At 36.6% G+C, this 22,119-nt stretch overlaps 1 protein-coding gene across 4 annotated transcripts in view; it reads left to right on the forward strand.

The window, feature by feature from the left end:
* Positions 1–22,119, forward strand: part of ABCA6 (ATP binding cassette subfamily A member 6) — a 63,007-nt gene that overhangs the window by 36,619 nt on the left and 4,269 nt on the right. For 3 of the 4 annotated variants that reach the window (XM_032241891.1, XM_032241892.1, XM_032241890.1), the window contains exons 19-36: positions 395–578; positions 974–1,140; positions 3,511–3,644; positions 5,512–5,649; positions 8,217–8,324; positions 9,403–9,576; positions 9,800–9,913; positions 13,669–13,788; positions 15,331–15,408; positions 16,605–16,696; positions 17,347–17,467; positions 18,097–18,214; positions 19,102–19,193; positions 19,618–19,808; positions 20,345–20,420; positions 20,497–20,591; positions 21,521–21,640; positions 21,837–21,977. In XM_032241891.1, coding sequence (XP_032097782.1) covers positions 395–578; positions 974–1,140; positions 3,511–3,644; positions 5,512–5,649; positions 8,217–8,324; positions 9,403–9,576; positions 9,800–9,913; positions 13,669–13,788; positions 15,331–15,408; positions 16,605–16,696; positions 17,347–17,467; positions 18,097–18,214; positions 19,102–19,193; positions 19,618–19,808; positions 20,345–20,420; positions 20,497–20,591; positions 21,521–21,640; positions 21,837–21,977 — 2,263 coding nt within the window. The remainder of the gene's footprint in view (positions 1–394; positions 579–973; positions 1,141–3,510; positions 3,645–5,511; positions 5,650–8,216; positions 8,325–9,402; positions 9,577–9,799; positions 9,914–13,668; positions 13,789–15,330; positions 15,409–16,604; positions 16,697–17,346; positions 17,468–18,096; positions 18,215–19,101; positions 19,194–19,617; positions 19,809–20,344; positions 20,421–20,496; positions 20,592–21,520; positions 21,641–21,836; positions 21,978–22,119) is intronic. The other variant, XM_032241893.1, reaches the window with a different exon arrangement.

Raw genomic sequence — 22,119 nt, forward strand, 5'->3', positions numbered from 1 at the left:
TTTTTTTTTTTTTTTTTGAGACAGAGTCTTGCTCTGTCTCCCAGGCTGGAGTACAGTGGCACCATCTCAGCTCACAGCAACCTCTGCCTCCCGGGTTCATGCGATTCTCTTACCTCAGCCTCCTGAGGAGCTGGGATTACAGGCATCTGTCACCACACCCAGCTAAGTTTTATATTTTTAGTAGAGACATGGTTTTGCCATGTTGGCCAGGCTGGTCTTAAAATCCTGATCTCAGGTGATCTGCCAGCCTCGGCCTCCCAGAGTGCTAGGATTATAGGCATAAGCCACTGTGCCTGGCCATGTAATACTATTTTTAATATTACTAAGGAAAATCTGTGATGCCCCCAGTATGGCATTAATATTATAACATGTGTGTTTGTGTACATGTGTATAGATTTCGAACAAGTGGAGATGATAAGAAACTCAGAAAGCCTCAGTGAAATGGAGCTGGCTCACTCTTCCTTCTCTGAAATGCAGACAGCTGTGAGTGACATGGGCCTCTGGAGAATGCAAGTCTGTGCCATGGCATGGCTCCGTTTCTTAAAGTTAAAACGTCAGACCAAAGTATTATTGACCCTGTGAGTAGCAGAGTACTGTGGTTTTGTTAGATCACGAGTTTCAAAAGAGGTTCAAACCAGAAGATAATTTAAAACCAGAACACAATATCTGGTATTCCTGCCTCAAGATGGATAAATTCAGCATTTAATTTTTCTGACAGTGGGAATACCTGTATGTTAACACTTAATTAGGCTTATACATGCAGGTGTGTTTTGTTTTCATGGTTTGATAACCTGATGTTTATATAGTAATGCCTTTTGGTACTGTGTAGCATGCTAGGGTATTACCTTCAGAATTTTAGCACCTAGAATCATGATTGGCATAAGGCAGGCTTGGTACTCAACAAATACTTGTGGAATGTCTTACTAAATAAATAAAATTGCTGGTCATATGCTAATTTTTCTTTATTGTTTAGATTATTGGTATTTGGAATTGCAACATTCCCTTTGATTATGGAAAATATAATTTATGCTGTGTTAAATGAAAACAGTGATCGGGAATTTAAAACCGAATTGTATTTTCTCTCTCCTGGACAACTTCCTCAGGAACCCCGTACCAGCCTGTTGATCATCAATAACACAGGTGAAAAGAAAAATAAAATTTAAATCCTGAAATAAGTTATATTTAATGTGAATAGCACAGGACTGGGGGAAAGTAAATCTTAAGAAAAGAAAATGTGTATTTAGACTTCATTTATAGAAAACACCTATGAGGAACAGCACATATTTACTCTGATTTTGGAGATGAGAGGGATGACGACGACAAGAAAAAAGGAATTGGGTCACTGTATAACCTGGGAGAGTAAAGGCATCTATCTACTTGACTACCCTAAGCTACTACGTGACAAATAAACTTCTATATTGGCAGACCCACTGTATTTTGAGATCCCTTTGTTATACAGAAGGCAATCCTATACCACAAATATAATACACACTGGTTACTATGTGAAGATGGCATGTCTATCCCCCATACCACTTCATTAAGTACAAGATACAGGAAGATGCTTTACTTTGTTATCCCAAACAATAGGTAGTTGGTTTTTTGTTTTGTTTTGAGACAGAGTCTTGCTCTGTCGCCCAGGTTGGAATGCAGTGGTGCGATCTTGGTTCAAAGCAACCTCTGCCTCTCAGGTTCAAGCAATTTTCCTGCCTCAGCCTCCTGAGTAGCTGGGATTACAGACATGTGCCATCATGCCTGGCTAATTTTTTTTTTTTTTTTTTTTGTATTTTTAGTAGAGATGGGATTTTGCCATGTTGGCCTGGCTGGTCTTGAATTCCTGACCTCAAGTGATTTGTCCTCTTTGGCCTCCCAAAGTGCTGGGATTATAGGTGTGAGCCACAGTGCCTGGCTGGTAATTGATTTTTTTCTAACTGCTTAATTAACTTTGAAGAGGCAATTTTATGTTAGCACCTCAGATGTTTTTTAAAAATATCACAGTAAGAGTCTTCTCTTGCAGAGTTCCTCCCTCATTTGATTTTTCCCATGGATTTGCAATTCAGGACTGCGGTGTATGCTCTTTAAACAAAGATGGTCTTTTTCTTTCATTTCTCATTCTTCCTCTTGTTTTCCATTTGGGTTTTGGAAAGTAAAGTTTATTCACCTTGCTACCTTAAATGCTAATTGTAAGCTTAATTTCTGAGATCTAGAAAGGTTTATTTACTTATGAGTTCATAAGATAAGTAAATGAGGTCTGTCTTTTTCTTCTCAGTCACTCTTGAGAACAATGGGCTTGTGTTAATTAATTTATTTTTGTCTCTGTACTTAGGTGTTTTGTGGTTTAAGTTTGAAACTTCTGTGCCATTTTATTTCTCTTTTCTCAAATGTGAGCATCCCCATCTGCCTAGGTGAATGTGGGTCACCATATGACATTCTACCTCAAGTGACTGTGGAGGTGGAGTGGGGTGTGTGGCTGTTCAAGGTGCATGGAAAGCTTATTTTCTATGCACATGTCCCTGTATCACTTGGTGAAAGGATCCTAATTCATCTAGGGTTTGGCCTTATTTTTCCAATCCCAGAGCCCACTATAAACTTTCATTTCAAGGGAAAAAAAAAATCCTTCTTTTCCTCTTATTCATTCCATCAGGTTTGCCCAGCTGTGCTCCTCAGATAATGTCTCTTAGTAAGTAAATATGGGACTCTTACCCTGGGGACAACTGCAGCTGCTGTCTGTTCTGTGTGGAACGTGGGGAGGGGCCTGACTGGTCATCTTTTTTCCAGGTATAGTTTATGACCCTGACTATAGCTTCAGAGCCCACCTTACTCCCTTGCATTCATTCACTCTGAGTTGAGGTATCCTGGAAACTGGTGTTTGCTCCTGTGTGCTCTAGGCTGTGGATTTTTCTCAGCTCGTATTTCTCTGTCAGACATTCTCATCTGCTTTCTTCTTTAGGGCCATATTCAAAAGTTTGATCTGATGATGGCATCCTTTTCCATTTCCTAAGAAAGGTTATATTTATGCAATATACATGTATGCAATATGTATGTAAATGTTTAAAATAAAGTAAAACATATGTATGTGTTATACAGACACATATATATTTACTTGTCTATTATTTGAAAGAATAAGGGAGACAGAAAAGTGTTATCATTGGCTGTTTTAGGCTGGACAATCTGAAGTACTCCTCATAAAATTATTGTATCACCTCAGATTATTCAATTCAAATATTGTTTTTTATCAAAAGTCATACAATAGAATTAGCTTATTTTTATGATCATATGTTAATTTTCATTAAACAGATTTATAAAGCTAATTAATTGTGGCATAAGATTTGTTAAATAGGAGGTGGTAGAGTGATTTCTTTTTCATGGGTCAATGTTATTGTGATACCCAAAGAAAGACACTTATATATAGTGTTCCATAAATGTTAACTTGAATTATGTATAGGATTTATTTTAAAAATTTTATGTGTATTTTCTTGCTTTTTTATGGCATTCTCTTAAACTTCATTTTAGAATCAAATATTGAAGATTTTATAAAGTCACTGAAGCATCAAAATATACTTTTAGAAGTAGATGACTTCGAAAACAGAAACGGTACTGATGGCATCTCATACAATGGAGCTATCATAGTTTCTGGTAAACAAAAGGTATGTTTGCCTTTTTGCTTTTATGAAAAAATAAAGTACTACATTTTAACTGTTTTAAAATAGCAGAAAGTTAAAGCTAGTATATAGCAACCTGACTCAGAAAAACATTTTGGGTTGTTATTTAACAAACTGTGAGGTTTACCCAAGGTTTTATAAAACATTTTCTATCTTAGCTTTGTTTTGAGTTAGATAATTTTTACATTTGAAAGAATCTAAATTTAATTGTATTATTTAGACTCAATAAAAATATTATAGCTTATAATTATCAACTAAAATAATTATAAATTTAAAGAATTTTATTCAGTAGCTAACTACCTGAATAATATTTTTATATATTGAGAAAGTACATGAAATCCCTGAGAAAAAAAGTATTCTCAGTCTGCCACCTTAGCAAATGTCAATTTGGGTAAAAGAGTCAAGCCATAGAGATTCAACACAAGACTATTGAAAATACTTTTTTGTGTTTTTTTTGAGACAGAGTCTTGCCCTGTTGCCCAGGCTGGAGTGCAGTGGCATGATCTCAGTTCACTACAACCTCTGCCTCCCAGGTTCAAGTGATTCTCCTGCCTCAGCCTTCAGAGTAGCCAGGATTACAGGCAGGTGCCACAATCCCCAGCTAAGTATTGTATATTTGGTAGAGACAGGGTTTTATCATCTTGGCCAGGCTGGGCTTGAACTCCTGACATCAGGTGATCCTCCCACCATGGCCTCTCAAAAATGCTGGGTTTACAAGATTTATTTTTAGTCCAAGCCATGGTGCTTGGACTAAAAATACACCTTAATCCTAAGAACTCTTGAGTCTTATTAGCATTCTAATAAAAGCAAGGGGCCTAATTAAATGAAGCTACCTCTTTATTTCTTGCTACAAAGTAAATTTTTTAAAAAAAGAAAAGCCTTTGAAGATGTATTATTGAATTCAGTTCTACCTAAACTAGATAAACTATAAAAAAATGTAATCCTTTTGTACCAAGTTTGGGAAATTACTTTGTCAGCTACTATGTTACCTATTTCACATATTTACTATATGAACTAGTGGCAAGATTTAAACAATAAACCTCCTGATAGATGCATGCACATTTTCCTAAACATGAAGTACGTAGATACTGCTTTAGGAAGTGGGGGAATGCTTCTTTGGCAGTGTGAGCATGAATATTTAATGAATTCCATGCTTATCTCCTGTCCAGAAGACCAGCATTCCTTTTGCTGCTTCTTTTAAAGACAGAGTCTCACTTTGTCGCCCAGGCTGGAGTGCAGTTGCTTGATCTTGGCTCACTACAACCTCCGCCTTCTGAATTCAGAGGATTCTTCTGCCTCAGTCTCCCAAGTAGCTGGGATTACAGGCATGTACCACCACACCTGGCTAATTTTTGTATTTTTTAATAAAAATGGGGTTTTGCTATGTTGGCCAGGCTGGTCTCAAACTCCTGACCTCATGTGATCTGCCTGCCTCAGCCTCCCAAACTGCTGGAATTATAGGCATGAGCCACCATACCCGATCTTCCTTTGCTTCTTTATCATAAGCTGACAGTGTCTCCTTGTCAAGGAGACTTTTAAACTCCACTAACTGAAAATTTCTCATCAGCAAAATAGAGACAAAATGATCTAAAATCAGTAATATTAATAAAAATTCATATTAGTGTATGCGGACTCTGTGCTAGGGCCTAATGTACATGAATATAGTCTCATTTAAACCCTATAACAAGTATCTGCTTTTCATAGATGAGGAAGGTAAAACTCAGAAAGTTTTGTTAACTTGAAGATGGACACATGGCAAGCATATGGCACTGTTAGGATATTTTATGCATAAACCTTGTCTTTGTTTTATAAGAATTTAGCATTAACATTATTTATTTGTTTCTGTTTTAAGGATTATAGATTTTCAATTGTGTGTAATACCAAGAGATTGCACTGTTTTCCAATCCTTATGAATATTATCAGCAACGGGTTACTTCAAATGTTTAATCACACACAACATATTCGAATTGAGTCAAGCCCATTTCCTGTTGTAAGTATTAAATTTACTGAGTCTAACAAATTAAGAATTGGACAAGTAGCCTATTTTTTTCTCTTTAGCTTTTAAATATCCTTAAGTGATTGTTAAGCTTGAAAATTGTTATTTTGTCCTAATGTTTTGAATGGGTTATAGAAATACAACATGATTTTTTTTCTTGCTAAGTTATCAGATAATTCTCATGAGGGAATAATTTTCAGTATTTTTTTCAGCCTTCTAGGGAATGTTTTGAAAAGCTTGATTGCAGAAATATGTGAGAGAGAGAAACAGAAGAAAGAAAACACTGACTTAGAAATCAAGAACACTTGTAACCCTGGTTACATATAAATCTAGTATGATTTGTTAGTGGACCCTCCATTGACTAAATGTGTAGTAGACAGACTAATATGAAGGAGAATCTGCCAGTTCTGGGTCTGTTGATTTATTTCTTCACCTACTCATAGTTGTTCTATGTTGGGAGGGAGTCTAACACACACCAGCTGCATTGGATTCTGTGTTAGTTGTCTGTAGCCTGGCTTCAGACAGTTTAGGCATTAGAAAGCAGTGATGGGAGACAGAAGAGCAGAGGAATCCCTACTTTGGGCTCCAGTCACATCACCTCTTTCTGTTGTTTCTGTGGCCCAGAAGCAACAGTGGCTTGCTTCTCACTTCATCATCCTTGTGGAATGCCATCACCCATCTAATCATGTCATATAGAATTGCAATCTATTTTAAGCATTTAAGGTAGTCACGGTTTTCTGGTTAGACCCTGCCTGATACCAACAGGGGTCTCTCAAAGCTGACTCCAACTGAACTTCACACCAGAAGTCTGAAACATCAGTAAGCAGGATTAGAAACGAAACCATCCAAAGGGAAGTCCATTTTGTGACAAAAGTGTGAAGTTCAGTCTTAACTTCACTGAATCAGGGGTGCAGAGAGTATTTGCAAGTGCAGATTTTCTGCAAGCCATGGGGACAACAGGGAAGAAATATATATTACTTGAGATATTCGTGACAGACATATACCTCTGTGAGTGGAGGATGACCAACTGGCCATGTAAACAGGCCTGCTGCACAGGATGACTTGAGGGAAGGGATGTCTGAAGGAAATTCTCCATAAAGTGGAGCCAGAAGAGTAGCAGAAAGAGACAGTGATTACCCCTCCTCTCTGTTCCTTAGTTTCCCAATGTCATTGTGTTTGCTCAGGATCCAAAAGGACTGAGGCCCATAGTGACTCTACAAGGTAGCCTGTTCTGCATTCACACTTCCCCCTGGCTCACGCCTTTCCTCACTCATTCCTATGAAGAAAAACAGAATTTATAGACGTAGCCCTCAAAGCTCTAAATAAAGTTAAAGAACTGCTGATTTCTTTTGAGACAGGCTCATGCTGCTGTCCTCTAATTATATCCATGAGGTGGTCCTAGACGCTGCTTAGGTGTCCACTTGGCCTAGCCTCAAGTGGATGCTGATTTGGGGGTGGTGATTTAAAGTTCCTTTCCCTGAAGGTAAGACAGCAGCAACAAGTTTTCTTCTTAGTTCTGTGCTTCAGAACACATCCACTCAGCTTCTGGGTTTGCTGAGAAAGACATGTTGCTCAAGCCTGAATTATATGTTCATCAAAGGTCCTAACTTCTGAATTATTATTTTTTTGTTGTGGTAAAAATGCATGATATAAAATTGACCATTTTAGCTGTTTGCAGGTGTACAGTTAAGTAGTATTAAGTATATTCACATTGTTGTGAAATGTATCTCCAGAACTTTTCTGTCTTGCACAATTGAAGCTTGATGGCCATTAAACATTTCCCCCTCCCTCATCCTAGAAACCACCATCCTACTTTCTGTTTCTATGAATATCACTAGTTTAGATACCTTATATAAGTGGAATATTTGTCTTTTTGTAATGGTTTATTTCACTTAGCATGTTTTTCAGGTTCATCCATGTTGTAGTATGTGACAGAATTTTCTTCCTTTTTTGTTGAGACGAAATTTTGCTGTTGTCACTCAGGCTGGAGTGCAATGGCTTGATCTCAGTTTGCTGCAACATCTGCCTCCTGGATTCAAGCAATTCTCCTGCCTCAGCCTCCCAAGTATCTGGGATTACAGGCGTCCACCACCACGCCTGAATGATTTTGTATTTTTAGTGGGGACGGGGTTTCACCATGCTGGTCAGGCTGGTTCAAACTCCTGACCTCAAGTGATCTGTTTGAAGGTAGAATAGTATTCCATTGCTTGTATGTACATATACATTTTGTTTATCCATTAATTTGGACTTTAGTGTTCCTTCCACTTGTGAGTATTGTTGGTATGAATATGAATGTGCGGGTGTCTCTTTGAGAGCTTGCTTTCAATTCTTTTGGAAATATCCTCAGAAGTAGATCCTAAATGACTTTTGACTCCTCTTTGTTCTCTGAGTTGAAGATCAGAAGTCATTTTCCCTCCCACCTCTGTGCATAGATGGTGATGAGCTACACCTTTACTTTGATTTTTATTTTTCAACATTTCAAAAAATTCATTTTTGTGGCTATAATTATTTGTTTTATTTAACAAATATTCACCACTTTAAGCTACTCTTTATATTTTCAGAGCCATGTAAGACTTGAGACAGGGCTGCCAGATGGTTCCATTTTCTTAATTTTGGTTCTATGTAGCACTTCTCCTTACATCACCATGGGCAGCATCAGTGATTACAAGGTAAGAAAAAGCGGGGTAAAGAAGAAGTTTCAGAAATTTCAATATCTGTATTTTGAATGCTATGTGTTCAAAATGTTTTCTTCTGAGAAAAACGTTGGAATGTATGTTTGATTTAGATATTGCAGTTAAACCTTATTCTTAGCAAGTCAGAAAATTTACTTCTAAAAACTCAAAATGCTTTTTATTCCAAAGTCACCAGAAAAGTACAATGATTTTTCAGAGACTCCAGTTAATCTAAACCTTCAAAGGGAAATATTATAAACCTTTTGACCACATTATTTCCCAACTACAAGAAGGAAATCATTGATGTTGAAATTGAAGGCCAAATTTAAGACTTGAATTTATTTTCCACTCTGGAAATTGCAGTTCTGTATTTGTATTTGATTATGCACATTACCCAGTTAAATCTATCAGTGTTCACCATCCTGAGCCAGTAACTCTCCAAGATGTTTAGACAAAGGTAAATGTATTATGTCCTCCATGTCACAAAATAATACTTTTTTTTGAGAGAGAATCTTGCTCTGTCACCAGGCTGGAGTGCAGGGGTGCAATCTTGGTTCATTGCAACCTCTGCCTCCTGGGTTCAAGCACTTCTCTTGCTTCAGCCTCCCAAGTAGATGGAATTACAGGCACCCACCATCACACCTGGCTAATTTTTGTATTTTTAATTTTCATCATGTTAGCCAGGACGGTCTTGATCTCCTGACCTTGTGATCTGCCCGCCTCGGCCTCCCAGAGTGCTGGGATTACAGGTGTGAGCCACCAGGCCTGGCCAATGCTTCTTTTCATAGAATTTAATGACATGAACATTATGAGGTCTGTTTTTCTATTCATGAGCTAGAGTGGTGTTGCAAGTCAAGCCTATCAAAATATACATTTTTAAAAAATAGACAGCTTATAAACCATGAAACTGGCTCTATAATCCTCAGGTTATGAAACAGTATATGCATAATTTTTTTATTATTATAAGATTAGATTATATTTATCTTAAAAAAATTCTTCCAATGTGTTTGTGTTTATTTTGGAGTTGCATTTTAATTAAATCTATATACACTTCTGTTGTTTTTTTTTTAATCAGAAAAAAGCAAAGTCCCAGCTATGGATTTCGGGCCTCTACACTTCTGCTTACTGGTGTGGGCAGGCACTAGTGGACATTAATGTCTTCATTTTAATTCTCCTTTCAATGTATTTAATTGTCTACATAGAAAACATGCAGTACCTTTATATTACAAGTGAAATTGTGTTTGCTTTGGTAAGTAGCACAGTACATAAACCAAATTCCATAAAGTAATTAATAATAAATTTAAAATTGTTATTTTATGTAGTTAAGATGTTTTAATTCATATTTTGTAATAAATCAAAACATAAAACATGCAAAGTGCAGGTATGATAAGATGGTTTTTAAAATTTGTAATTAATTTTTCCCTCAGTAATATTTTATTTTTTGACTATATTATTATTTGTATTATCCTCAGGCTATAGTTACTCCTGGTTATGCAGCTTCTCTTGTCTTCTTGATGTATGTGATATCATTTATTTTTCGCAGAAGGAGAAAAAACAGTGGCCTTTGGTCATTTTGCTTCTTTTTTGTAAGTACGTATACATACATACAAATAGAGAAATAGAGTTATTTTTTAAACTTTCAATGTAATCTTAAGTAAAGATGTTTGCCTTAAGAAGTAGGAAAAATTAATAATACTTTAAAATTACACCATAGAAAAGAGAGAGAAGTGTAACGCTGTTACTGAATCAATAATATTTCTGAAGAAAACAGGTGCTATGCTTTGAACAGAATTTATGGAGACTCTTACAGAAGACCTCATGTCTAAAACATCCTATTGAGTTTATGTCTTCTTTAGAATACAGGGCTTCCTGCAACACTAGAACAAAAACTGGCTTCCTAACAGTTGACAGTACCATCCATCTCTACAGTCTTCAAGAAGGTCTCTCTTAACGTTAGCTGCTAATAGCTTCAGATACCAAAGATGTTTTATACTTATGCCAGGTTACTTATTAGTATAAAAGTAAAGAGCTTGTCCAAAATCAAGGAAAACTTTGCTGGAAATGTTTGCTGAAACTCTAGAGACACCAGAGTACCTTGAGTCCTACACTTCAGGCCTCCATTAACTGATATCCTCAACTGGTAATTGAATGTCTGTCTGGAAAACAGCTTTCAACTCTTGGAATGGGAACCTTGAACCCAAACAAAGATCATCTATAAGAATTGATACGTTTTATATTAGATGGATGCAAAAGTAATTGTGGTTTTTGCTATTTTAAATAAGGGCAAAACCCCATTACTTTTGCACCAACCTATACCACCCACTGGCTTCTACAAAAAATTAGTCTGGGACTCTTTTGGCCAGCAGGTAGCTGTTGTTCCTTCTCAGTGGACTGAACTTGGGTTTGACTTCTCTGGGTTGTATTTCTTTGTATTCTGCAAAAGTGTCTGTAACTAGATCTTTTACTACCATTAGCACAATCCAGTTGAAGTATAGAAGCTACAGAAAGAACATTAGGGTTACCTCACTCAGAAAACTGAGTGAGATGCTCTTTCAGCAGCTTGTCCTTTAGTCTTAAGTAAACAGCATCCTGGAATCATGGTTCCTTTGGTGGCTTTTCCTACTATTTATTACACAGAAATCATTCCAAAATTCACATCTAGATGGACAAATTTTTGCTATGTGTCACATGGAATAGTTGCCCCTGGTTTACCGTATACTCACAACTTACCCCAGTTTGTATAGAGTTGGAAATTTCTCAGACAAGGGAGCATTCAATATCAGTGGTAGAAACATACCTCGGCCCTTGCCTTTTAGCTTTTAGTGGAAAAGCTGAGCAGGAATGATTTCCTCATGGCTGCAGGCTCTGTAGTGGTGCTTTAGTTTGGAAAACATTATAGACAAGTTTTCTTAGCCAGGTTCCAGGAGTTCAAATCTGTGCATCAATTCCATAGACTGTGACAGATCTTCTATAACTTAATATGTCAGAATCTTCCAAAACAGTACACTCCATCTCTAGGCTTAAAGAGGAGAGACCATTTTTCCACTGCAGGGTAAGGAGTGAGAGTCCAATGAAAGCAACCTTCCTTCAAAACATGGCGGAAGACAGAAATGCATTATCATATTATGAATTCCCCTTGTATATATAGCAGCAAGCGAATAGATGGACAGGAGAAGAAATTTGACTTTGTTCTTTCTAAGGAAAGTCATGATAATGCAGAACAGCTTCTTTCTTAGGCTTGTGAACTAATGTGGTGATTTAGGTGTTCTCACTGTGATTTGAAAAAAATGGTCACAAATAAAAGATCACAGAAGAAAATCAAACATGACGCTGAGAAACACTGTATTTTAAAAATCAAAACACATATACTTATTATTGCATGTCTTTTATCCTTTGCTGTCAATTATGCTTAAGTTGTTATGGATTCAAATAAGGCAAGACCATATCCCAGAGACAAGGTACATTTTGCAAAATAAAGACTATTCAAAATGTAAAAACAAAATTACACCACAGTGTAGTAGTACAATACATATTTTCATATTTGGAATACCTGATTAGTTTTCCTTTGCCCTTCTTATACTTATTTATTTCAGTGTATTTGTTTATTTTATTTTTCTATCATTGAACGGAATCTACAAATTTCTAGAATGGTGGAATGTCAAACTTGAAAAAAATCAAAATTGTCTAGTATGATTCACCTAATTTTATAGGGGAAAAAAATTAAGTAACTTACTCAGGAAAACATGAAGAATAGTGACAGGTTCAGGAATAAACTTGAAGTCATTCAAGTTTATTCAGTCAACCTTAGGTCAATGTCATTCCTCATGTTAAAAAATATGAGACAGTAGCATGGTTGGTGATACTGATTCATAACTTGTGCTGAATAACACATCTGGATTTCAGTAGGCTAAAAAGTTTCAAAATTATACATTTTCACAAAGATCTCAAGCAGTTTGCACTAAAATTTTCATTTGCATACAAATAACATATAATTTATTTATAAATATATATTGAAAATATATGTTGTAAGAATTTATCTTTCATTATGCAGCTAGTATCAACTTAAACCATACTAATCCTAGGACTAAGGTAATTTGTTTACTCCTCACAGTATTGTATGTCAAAAGGTATTGTATATTGATATTCAGTGCAGTTGTCCTTTGGTGATCTGGGCTCCATTCAGCAGGACAGCGTAGCAATGTCTCTCCATCATTGAATGAAGCCACAGTCAGCAGTTAATTTGCTTGTAGAGTCCAGTGGACTTCTGTACCCCCAGGGTTGTGGTACTTCATGGGTACCTTAGACCCCGGTCTGATAAAGAAGTACCTGTTCAGCCTATTATGCTGGGTGGTGGAGGTATAGTAGCACATCTTAGCACATGGAGTTCTGGAGTATTCTCTGACACTGTCAAAGTTTAGACTCCTCTCTTGTCCCAGTGGATGAGAAGAGAGGAAAGAAATTATAGAAATCTGGAGGTCTAGTAGAATAAGAGGAGTCAGCTACATGAACTAAAGGGCTTAGAGAGAACCCTAGATTTCTCACATGTAAAGGGAGAGATAATAAAAATAGCTACATTATGGAGCTGTGAGGAGAAAAGTAAATAATTCATACTAAATTATTAATACCTGGCATTTATGTAATATTTAGTGAATTTAGCAATTATGATTCTATTTTTATTATAATCAGTACATGAATAAGATCTGGCAAAGGTTAGTGCTCAATACATATTTGACTGATCAATTGATCCTTAAAACAGAAAAATAAACAATGGTCTTTATTCCTTCCAATTTGCCAATAAAAAAATTCTGAAATTAGGCAAGTCCATCACAATAAAAATACACAATCTCAGAAAAGTCATTTGTTTGGGATGGGAAAGAAATGGAGCAGAAAGGACGATGAGAAAGCTCCGCAGTAGTCTAGCTGAGAGACAGTATGGATTGTTTGTTTTTGTATAATTGCTATGTAACTTTCAACATATATAGGTTTTTATTCATTAGCAATATTGTTACTTTAGCTATAAAAAGGTAACTCCTCTATCCTCTTGTCTTGGCTTGAATTTAATAATACACTGGCTCAAGAAGCCTATTTGGTCATTTTAGCTTTTACCTTAGTTGCCAGTCTTTATCTATTAAGAGTTTTCTATTTGCGATCATATATATTCTTGTTAACAAAAGCTCCTTCTCTACTCCCTTTAAAAGGAGGAACTATCATGACTAAATAGGTATATCTGCATATGGGAACATTATGATATACATCATGAGAACACCTGTATCTTAAATGTTTTATAGAATATCAATGGGTTGAGTATGTCTGAAATAATGTATTTGAACTTGCCTTGTAGGCCTCCATCAACATGTTTACCATCACTTTAATCAATTATTTTGACCTAAGTGTATTGATTTCCACCATAGTATTGGTTCCTTCGTATACTTTGCTTGGATTTCAAACATTTTTGGAAATGGTAAGAAATGTTAGCAACTGTGTCATTAATTTTGAATATGAAGCATATTAAAGTGCTTTCCCCAGATCAAGAGAGACAGAAAGTAGTGGAACTGGGGAGTGACAGCAAATGGGCATAAGGGATTTTGGGAGAGATGATGAAAATGTTCAAAAGGTGAATTGTGGTGATGCTTGCACAACTCTGTAAGCTTACTAAACATCCTTCAATTCTACTCTTAAAATGAGTGAATTTTATCACATGCAAAATGAAACCTCAATAAAACATCTAAAATTTTTCCCTATTCAATTTGCAAAATATAGGCATTGTCAAATGCTATTCAAATCTAATGCCAGATTGGGAGAAAAAGGGTGCCTGGTTTGACAGGTATTGGTTAACCGCTGAGGATAAACTCATATGCGATTCCATTCAATCATTCAAAAATATATAGAAATACTATTTTATGTTAGTCACTGTGCTAGTAATTGAGGACACCTGATGAACAAGATAGCACAGTCCTGACTTTCTCAAAGCTTACTGGAGGCAATGACAGACCAAACTTGCTCAAGTCAATGCAAGGAACTTAAAAGTTACAAAGGACAAGGGCAAAGTGCCAATGGAGGACACACAATGTACAGCTGGTATGTTCTAGCAAGTCAGACAATTCTTCTGGGGAAGTTATATTTAAATACATTGCTAAAGGCTGAATAAGAATTAATTAATAGGACAGGAAAGTAAGCATGTTCTGCAGAGGAAAGCAAAGGCCTTGAAGCAGGAAAAGCCGAAAACTGAATGTGATTTAAGTGGAGAAAAGTATACGACGATGCCAGGGCAAGATAGTTCAGTGGAGAACACACTTTTTGGAGCTCTGTACCATCCTGGAGGAAATGGCTTTAAGGAAAGTAAAGAGGACTTCCATAATTGGGGGTGTCCTTGGCAAACTGAAAAAGGCTTCCATCTGCAAAAATACATCTCCATTGGCTGAGCAATGCCTGAAGTTCTTGATTAGAAACTAATCTCCCTTTGCTTAAAGCATTTTCCTCCTAAGTAGACCTACAAGGTGAAAGACATTCATCTAGATCTGTCATGTATTATTTATGAGGAATGAGTAACTTTCTGAATGAATTGATTGATGAAGAAAGAACAACATGCTGGAACTACTTATTATGATGGGAAAATAGTCACCATTGAGTTAAGAAGGGGCTCTGAAAAGTCTTGTCTGGGGCACTTAAGAAAAATATTGTCAACTCCCAGAAATTTTACCAGTGCTAACGCTTCTCTCTGCTACGCCTTCAGTAGACTTTCTGCAAATGTTAAAACCAATTTAAAAAAAAATTGGAAGAGAGGAACAGCCATAGGTTACTTGCTTATCGAGAGACAGTAAGAGTAGAGTAGGAGGCTCTCCTTCTCTATGGGGAATTAGTTTGTCACTAGTGCACACAGAGAAATTGAGCTTGATGAGGGAAAAGTCATTATATAAATTTTATATTATTTAAATGCAGATTGTAAAGCAGATGAATTGTCATCTGTGTGTGTGTGTGTGTGTGTGTTGTTTTGTCTTTTCAGAGAGACCAGCCGCACCAGAGAGAATTACCAGATGCACATTTTGAATTGAGTGCCACTGATTTTCTAGTCAGCTTCATAGTAAGAAGGCCTTTCCACCTCAGCACACATTCTTTTGGATGACTGCCAATCACTACAACAATTTGGTCTTTTCCCAAGTGTGCCACTTTAAAATTGTTTTTAAGGTGATCTTAGATAAAGCAATTACATTCAGACATGTTTTTGAACCTTAAAGTTACCTTTTACATGCTTGGATGGGCTGTAGTGTCCAAAATTTAATATTAATTTTTTTATTTGCTTATCCTATTTACTGTTCCTTCTCTAAATTTGAGAGAGCTTGTGAAAAATAGAGATGCAATATAATTTAATTCTTTTGAATAACAGATAAAAAAAGGCAAGAATTGGATAAAAGTGAAAGGGAAAATGATTGTTTTGGTGTATTCAGGCTGAAGAGAACTACTGTCTTTGAATCCTATGTGTCAGTACTTTTCTAGGCACAGGAGAAATATAGACAGAAGTCTCTGCCCTTGTGGAGCTTATATTCTGGTGGAAGGAGGAAAATAATAAATTAAATAGATAATATATATGGTGTCAGATGGGTGGTCAGGAAAGGCTGCGAGAAGAGCACTTCAGTAGGAAGTGACAAGAGTGACCCTGGCTCAGTCCAGGGTCAGTCAGGCCAATGTGGTTGTGACTGAATGACCAAGGAAGAGAGTGATAGGAAAGATGGCCACAGAAGTCATGGGATAAAGTGTGAGGCCAGGAGAAAGGGTTATACAGGGTAATCTAGATTACTCTAAAGGCTTTGACTATTCTGAGTGATGGAAGAGGAGTCATTGGAGGGTTTTAAGCACTGTGGTAAGTTCAGACTTATGTATTTAAAAAGTAGCTCTGTATACTGTGTTGAGAACAGATGTTTAGAGGAAGAGGGGCAGAGATAGCCCAGGTAGGAAGGGGTTACAACAATCCAGGTGAGACGAAATAATGACTTAGGCCTAGATGGGAGTAGCACGAGTAGGGGTGAGAAATAATTGGGTTATGGATAATTCTGAAGATAGAGCAGATAGAATTTACTTACAAACTTCATATGGGTGGTGAGAAGAAAGGAGAGAGGTTTCACTAACCTGAATTGTGAATGTATAGCTACATTTCTTCCCCAATGTATGAGAATGATTCACAACTATTTACCTCAGGACAAAATACCACCAACTTAATTCAAATATTTAAATGATATTTGTGAACTTATGCCTAAATGTAACTGTATTTTTTGCTTGTAGCCCTACTTTCAGGCTTTGCTATTCATTTTTGTTCTAAGATGCATGGAACTAAAATATGGAAAGAAAAGAATGCGGAAAGATCCTGTTTTCAGGTTGGGATGAAATTTAGCTTAATACTTAATATCATATTTTAACATTCCTAGATGGTGTCTATGTTATTATCTTGTCAATACAGATGTATATTTACAATGGAAGCACATGTTGATTGTCATTAGAGAAGGTGAATTGCTGCCTTACTGCCAAGAAATAGAACTCTCAGGCAGAGTTCTGGCTATAAGCATCTGTAAGAAACCTTCACTCCATCAAAAATTTAATAAAGACCCAAATATGCCATTCTCTCATCAGAGATAATTGTGCATCCTTGAAAAGAAAAGATGGGAAGGAATTCATTTAGCAACATAGTTGAGTGTTTTAAAAATGGAGGGCTATAGAAAGGATGAGTTCAGACTGAGTAGAGAAAATGAGAGTGACGTGAATTTTAAAGAGAACAAGGCAGTACTTGCTGACAGATCTGAAAGGGTCAAAGATTCTTACTGGAAGAATGGCAACAACACCAAGAAAGGGATTCTGGCTAGTGGGGCAGGAGTTTTTGGCAAAAGCAGAAGCAATGTTGACAATCATCATCACATTATCACCTGCACGTTAAAGAAGATGACAATAGTAAAATCACAGGAATGCTAATTTTTAACACATCTTTTAACAGCTAGAATGCCACAGGTAACACATTTCATTTCCTCCATAGAATTTCTCCCCAAATTAGAGATGCTAAACCAAATCCAGAAGAACCCATAGATGAAGATGAAGATGTTCAAGCAGAAAGAATAAGAACAGCAACTGCTCTGACCACTTCAAATGTGGATGAGGTAAAAAAAAAAAAAGTCAGGGACAAAATGGATGTTAATGGAGACATTCAAGAACTGTCAAGAACATAATTTGATACACTGGATTTCATTCTGAAAGTTTGGTGTTTGGTGCATTTTTGTATTATGAGTCCAGGACACTCCAAAGAAGTGCCTACATCATCAAGGTAGTTCAATTCTTTGGAGTGCCCTAAAGCTAAAAAGAGCATGAAGCCTAATGGTTTTATTTTTCTTTTGAGAAAAGTGGGCTTTTTAAATTAGGGCTATAATTTCAAGACCAATAAAGACCTCATGAGTTAAAGAACTTAAGTTAGATTTGTTGAAGAATGCTAAATAAAGATTAAAATGTTAAGGGTTACTCTATTTGACTTAGATGTGATAGTTTCATGAGGTTAGCCACTCCTCTTCTGGCAAGACTATGAACTGCTCCATGAAACTCTGCTTCTGTGAAACTCAGTCCATTTAGAAGCAAGAGATATTTTCTACATCAATGAATGCATAATACATTTAGCAGCATGAATTACTCACAACTCAAAATACAGTTTGGTTTATGACAGAGGGCATGAAAGGTTCCAGCAGGGACATAAAGACTCTGAAATTTAAGAGGAAAACCATGCTGTCATCTCTTCTAGAAACCTGTTATAATTGCCAGCTGTCTACACAAAGAATACGCAGGCCAGAAGAAAAGTTGCTGTTTAAAGAGGAAGAAGAAAATAGCAGCAAGAAATATCTCTTTCTGTGTTCAAGAAGGTCTGTAATCATCACTTTTAAGACTCACCATTATTTTTAGAACTACCTACTAAACTTCTGTGTCATAGGCACAGTTTTACTTGTTGAAGCATTCGTTTATTCAATGTATATATTTTTTAGTGTGCCAGGGAGTGTTTGAGACTCTGGAAATGCAATTATGAAGGAATTAGACAAAGAATATCCAGGTAGAGGAAACAGTGAGGGCAAAGATTCAGACACATTTAGAAAGGTTGACTCTCTAACCCAGAGGCCAGTGGATGCATCCACAAATGGAAGGGATAAAGCTATAGAGCTGAGCAGAGCCAGATTAGGTACAGCGTTTGAAAACAGCAATGAGTTTGTGTTTTATACAAGTTAGTGGAATGTCATTGGAGAATTTTTAGTGCACTTGTGTCATATTTAATTTATATTTTGAAAAGATTACAGACTAGCTACTGTTTGTTTGTCAGTTTGGGTTGGTGGGGGCAAATTCAGAGGCTTTTATATCAGTTGAGATGAAAGATGATGGTAACTTGGACACAGGTGGTTGAATTTGGGATGAAGAAATTATCTCTAACTTCTCACATTTGAAAATCATTCATACACATATTCAGTGCATCAGTCATCTATTATGGAAAACAATTGGGCACATTTCCAAATAAAACAAGTAATCTGGGGGGAAAAAAGACAGATGTATTGATATCAAATTCACAAGCTTTGCAGTAACATTTGGTATAATTACAGAAAATAAAGGACATGCTTTGGTGACATGGATTACATATATGTTATAAATCTCAAAATGGTACTAACTGAAGGGTGCAAAGATCTCAGAAGATTTCATCGCAGCAAAAGGTTTATGTTGTTCAGTATTTCACTTCCAATATTGATAGTCCTATTCTTACTTTTAGGAGAAATTTTGGGATTGCTAGGACCCAATGGTGCTGGAAAAAGCTCGTCTATTAGAATGATATCTGGGATCACAAAGCCAACTGCTGGAGAGGTAGTGAGGAAATGGTTTTCATTTCCAAAATAGAAATTTCATGATACATATAGATTATGTATTTGTAAGACTATACTTTTTTTTTTTTTTTTGCCTTAGGATAAATTTTATTCTTTCCCCTCTTTAAATTTTTACTGGGCATCAGGTGTTTATAAAAGGACTTGGAATATTACCAGAAACCAATACCTTTCCTCATCAGTATCTCAGGAACCACCTGAGCTTATTAGGTCTCTTTTCGCCTTTGCATGCAAAACTATATTTTTATATTAGTACATTAAATCATTTTCTGTAATAAATATATGAAGTAATTTTTATAGTATTTGATGCCTAAACCATTTAGGTGCTTATATATGTCAGTTTCTGGAATAATTGCACTATTGGGAAAAAGGCTGCATGTCTTTCTAAAGCTCTTTTGTTTTTTTAGGTGGAACTGAAAGGCTGCAGTTCAGTTTTGGATCAACAGGGAGATGGTGGGGACGGCAAGTTTGTCAAGTTCCTGGGGTACTGCCCTCAGGAGAATGTGCTGTGGCCCATGCTGACGGTGAGGGAGCACCTGGAGTTGTATGCTGCCGTGAAGGGGCTCAGGAAAGGGGACGCAAGGCTCGCCATCGCAAGGTACAGATGGGACCTGCAATTCCTTTGGGTCAGAAGGCAGGGAGGTTGTAGCACTGATGATGAATTCGCTAATAAAGAATGAGAAGCGGATATGGTATCTCCACCTTTCCAGGGTATCAGTTGGCAGAGCCAGGATGAGGGACAAGACCTGACTTCCTGCATCCCTGAATGAGAGATCTTTAAAAAATGATTGTGTAAAACAATTGACAAGGAATAAGTTAACAAAACACCATGAATCATCATCCATTTCAGTTTTCTAATTTAAAAAACCTGGAAATGAAATAATCATCCATTTTAAGTTTCTCATTCAGAATTCTAGTTTTGCTTAAAACTGTTTATGAGGCAAAAAAACAAAACAAAACAAAACAAAAAACTTTCATGTTCCAAAATAAGCCAATCTCTTTTTTTTTCAATCATGAGTTAGGATTTTGACAATAATATTGCTAAACTTCCCTCCAATACTGGTACTGTTCTGTGTGCTTGGATTTTCCAAAAACCTTCTCTTGACCAGATGTTCTCAATCTGTCTTCTATCAGATTGGCAAGTGCTTTCAAATTGCATGAGCAGCTGAATGTTCCAGTGCAGAAATTAGCAGCAGGAACCACAAGAAAGGTATGTGTGGCGTGTGATGCTCTCTGGAGAGCTGGTGTGTTGTGGCAGCAAACAGGGGTGTTTTTCTGCATTACAGTTGTGTTTTGTGCTGAGCCTTCTGGGAAACTCACCTGTCTTGCTCCTGGATGAACCATCTACTGGCATAGACCCTACAGGGCAGCAGCAAATGTGGTGAGCATCACTATAGCCCAGAGCTGCAAGCATGTGCATTAGGGAAGTTTGCATATTTTAACTGGTCTTGGAAAATCTGCCCTCAAACCCACTGGTTCCTGATTCAGTGGGCGTAATTTATATTATCAGTAAAACAAATATTTAACCAATAGATGATCTAATCTGCATCATATTCACGTGATATTCAGGTTAAAAAAAACCCAACATATTCTTGGAGTTTTAGATTTTTAATGTGGACTGTTAAAATACAAAAATATTTTGCCTTTTAATTATTGAGATGTCTATAACTGTTTCCTCCTTTTTTTCTTCTACTTTATTTCCTTGGAGACTATTAACTTCCTGACACAATTTTCTGATTTTTTTTTCCTTTTTAATGTGACCTGTCAAATTTGTACCTCCAGTTTTTCTTGGGTTTATTCTTCTTCTTACTTTCCTATCTAGGATTTACCCTTCAGACTAATAAAATCTCCAATCTATTTTCACATTGTGCCTGTCCAATACTTTTCCAACTTTAACAAAAACTTTATTATGGCAATTTTATGCAAATGTAGAGAATCGCTCATGAATCCATTATTCCCATCAACCCGTTTCAGCAGGTATCAATAGAACCAATCTCCTTTCATCTCCACCCACTTCCTTTCTCCATCCTACAATTATTTTGAAGGAAATACAAAGTTGCATATTTAATTTATAAATATTTCAGTTAGTACCTCCAGAAGATAAGGTATTAATTATTAATTCAACTGCAATGTGATTAGCACATCTAAAAATACTTTAAAATTTTCTTTGTTATCAGAAGTCTAGCCAGTATTTACATTGCACTATTTTTTTTCATTTGGATCTGAATATGATTCATATATTGTATTTTATCTTGTTTTTGTTCTGCACTTTGTTATTTTAAATATTGTTAATTTTTTTGCTCACTTTAGGCAGGCAATCAAGGCAGTTGTTAAAAACACAGAGAGGAGTGTCCTCCTGACCACCCATAACCTGGCTGAGGCAGAGGCCTTGTGTGACCGTGTGGCCATCATGGTGTCTGGAAGGCTTAGGTAGGTGTCTCTCGAGAGCCTGCATTTAATGCTCAAAACGAGATTTCTCATGGAAAGGGCAAAATCTCTGTGTATGGCTGGAGGCCTTCTGTTTGGTTTCCTTGGTGACACCTTTTCTTCTACATTTAAAATTTAAGAATAACATTAAAAAATTAGGGTAGTATTTTTTCCAACATATTCTCTTTCTTGCCCATAGATGCATTGGATCCATCCAACACCTGAAAAGCAAACTTGGCAAGAATTACACTCTAGAGCTAAAAGTGAAGGAACCTTCTCAAGTGACTTTGGTCCACACTGAGATTCTGAAGCTTTTCCCACAGGCTGCAAGACAGGAAAGGTGAGCTTTTTTTTTTTTTTTTTTTGAGACAGTTTCTCTCTTGTTGCCAAGGCTAGAGTGCAATGGCACAATCTCGACTCACCGCAACCTTCACCTCCTGGGTTCAAGCGATTCTCCTACCTCAGCCTCCTGAGTAGCTGGG

This window comes from Sapajus apella, unplaced genomic scaffold (genome assembly GCF_009761245.1).
Source record: "Sapajus apella isolate SASKATOON/1434 unplaced genomic scaffold, GSC_monkey_1.0 scaffold48, whole genome shotgun sequence".
Taxonomy (NCBI): domain Eukaryota; kingdom Metazoa; phylum Chordata; class Mammalia; order Primates; family Cebidae; genus Sapajus; species Sapajus apella.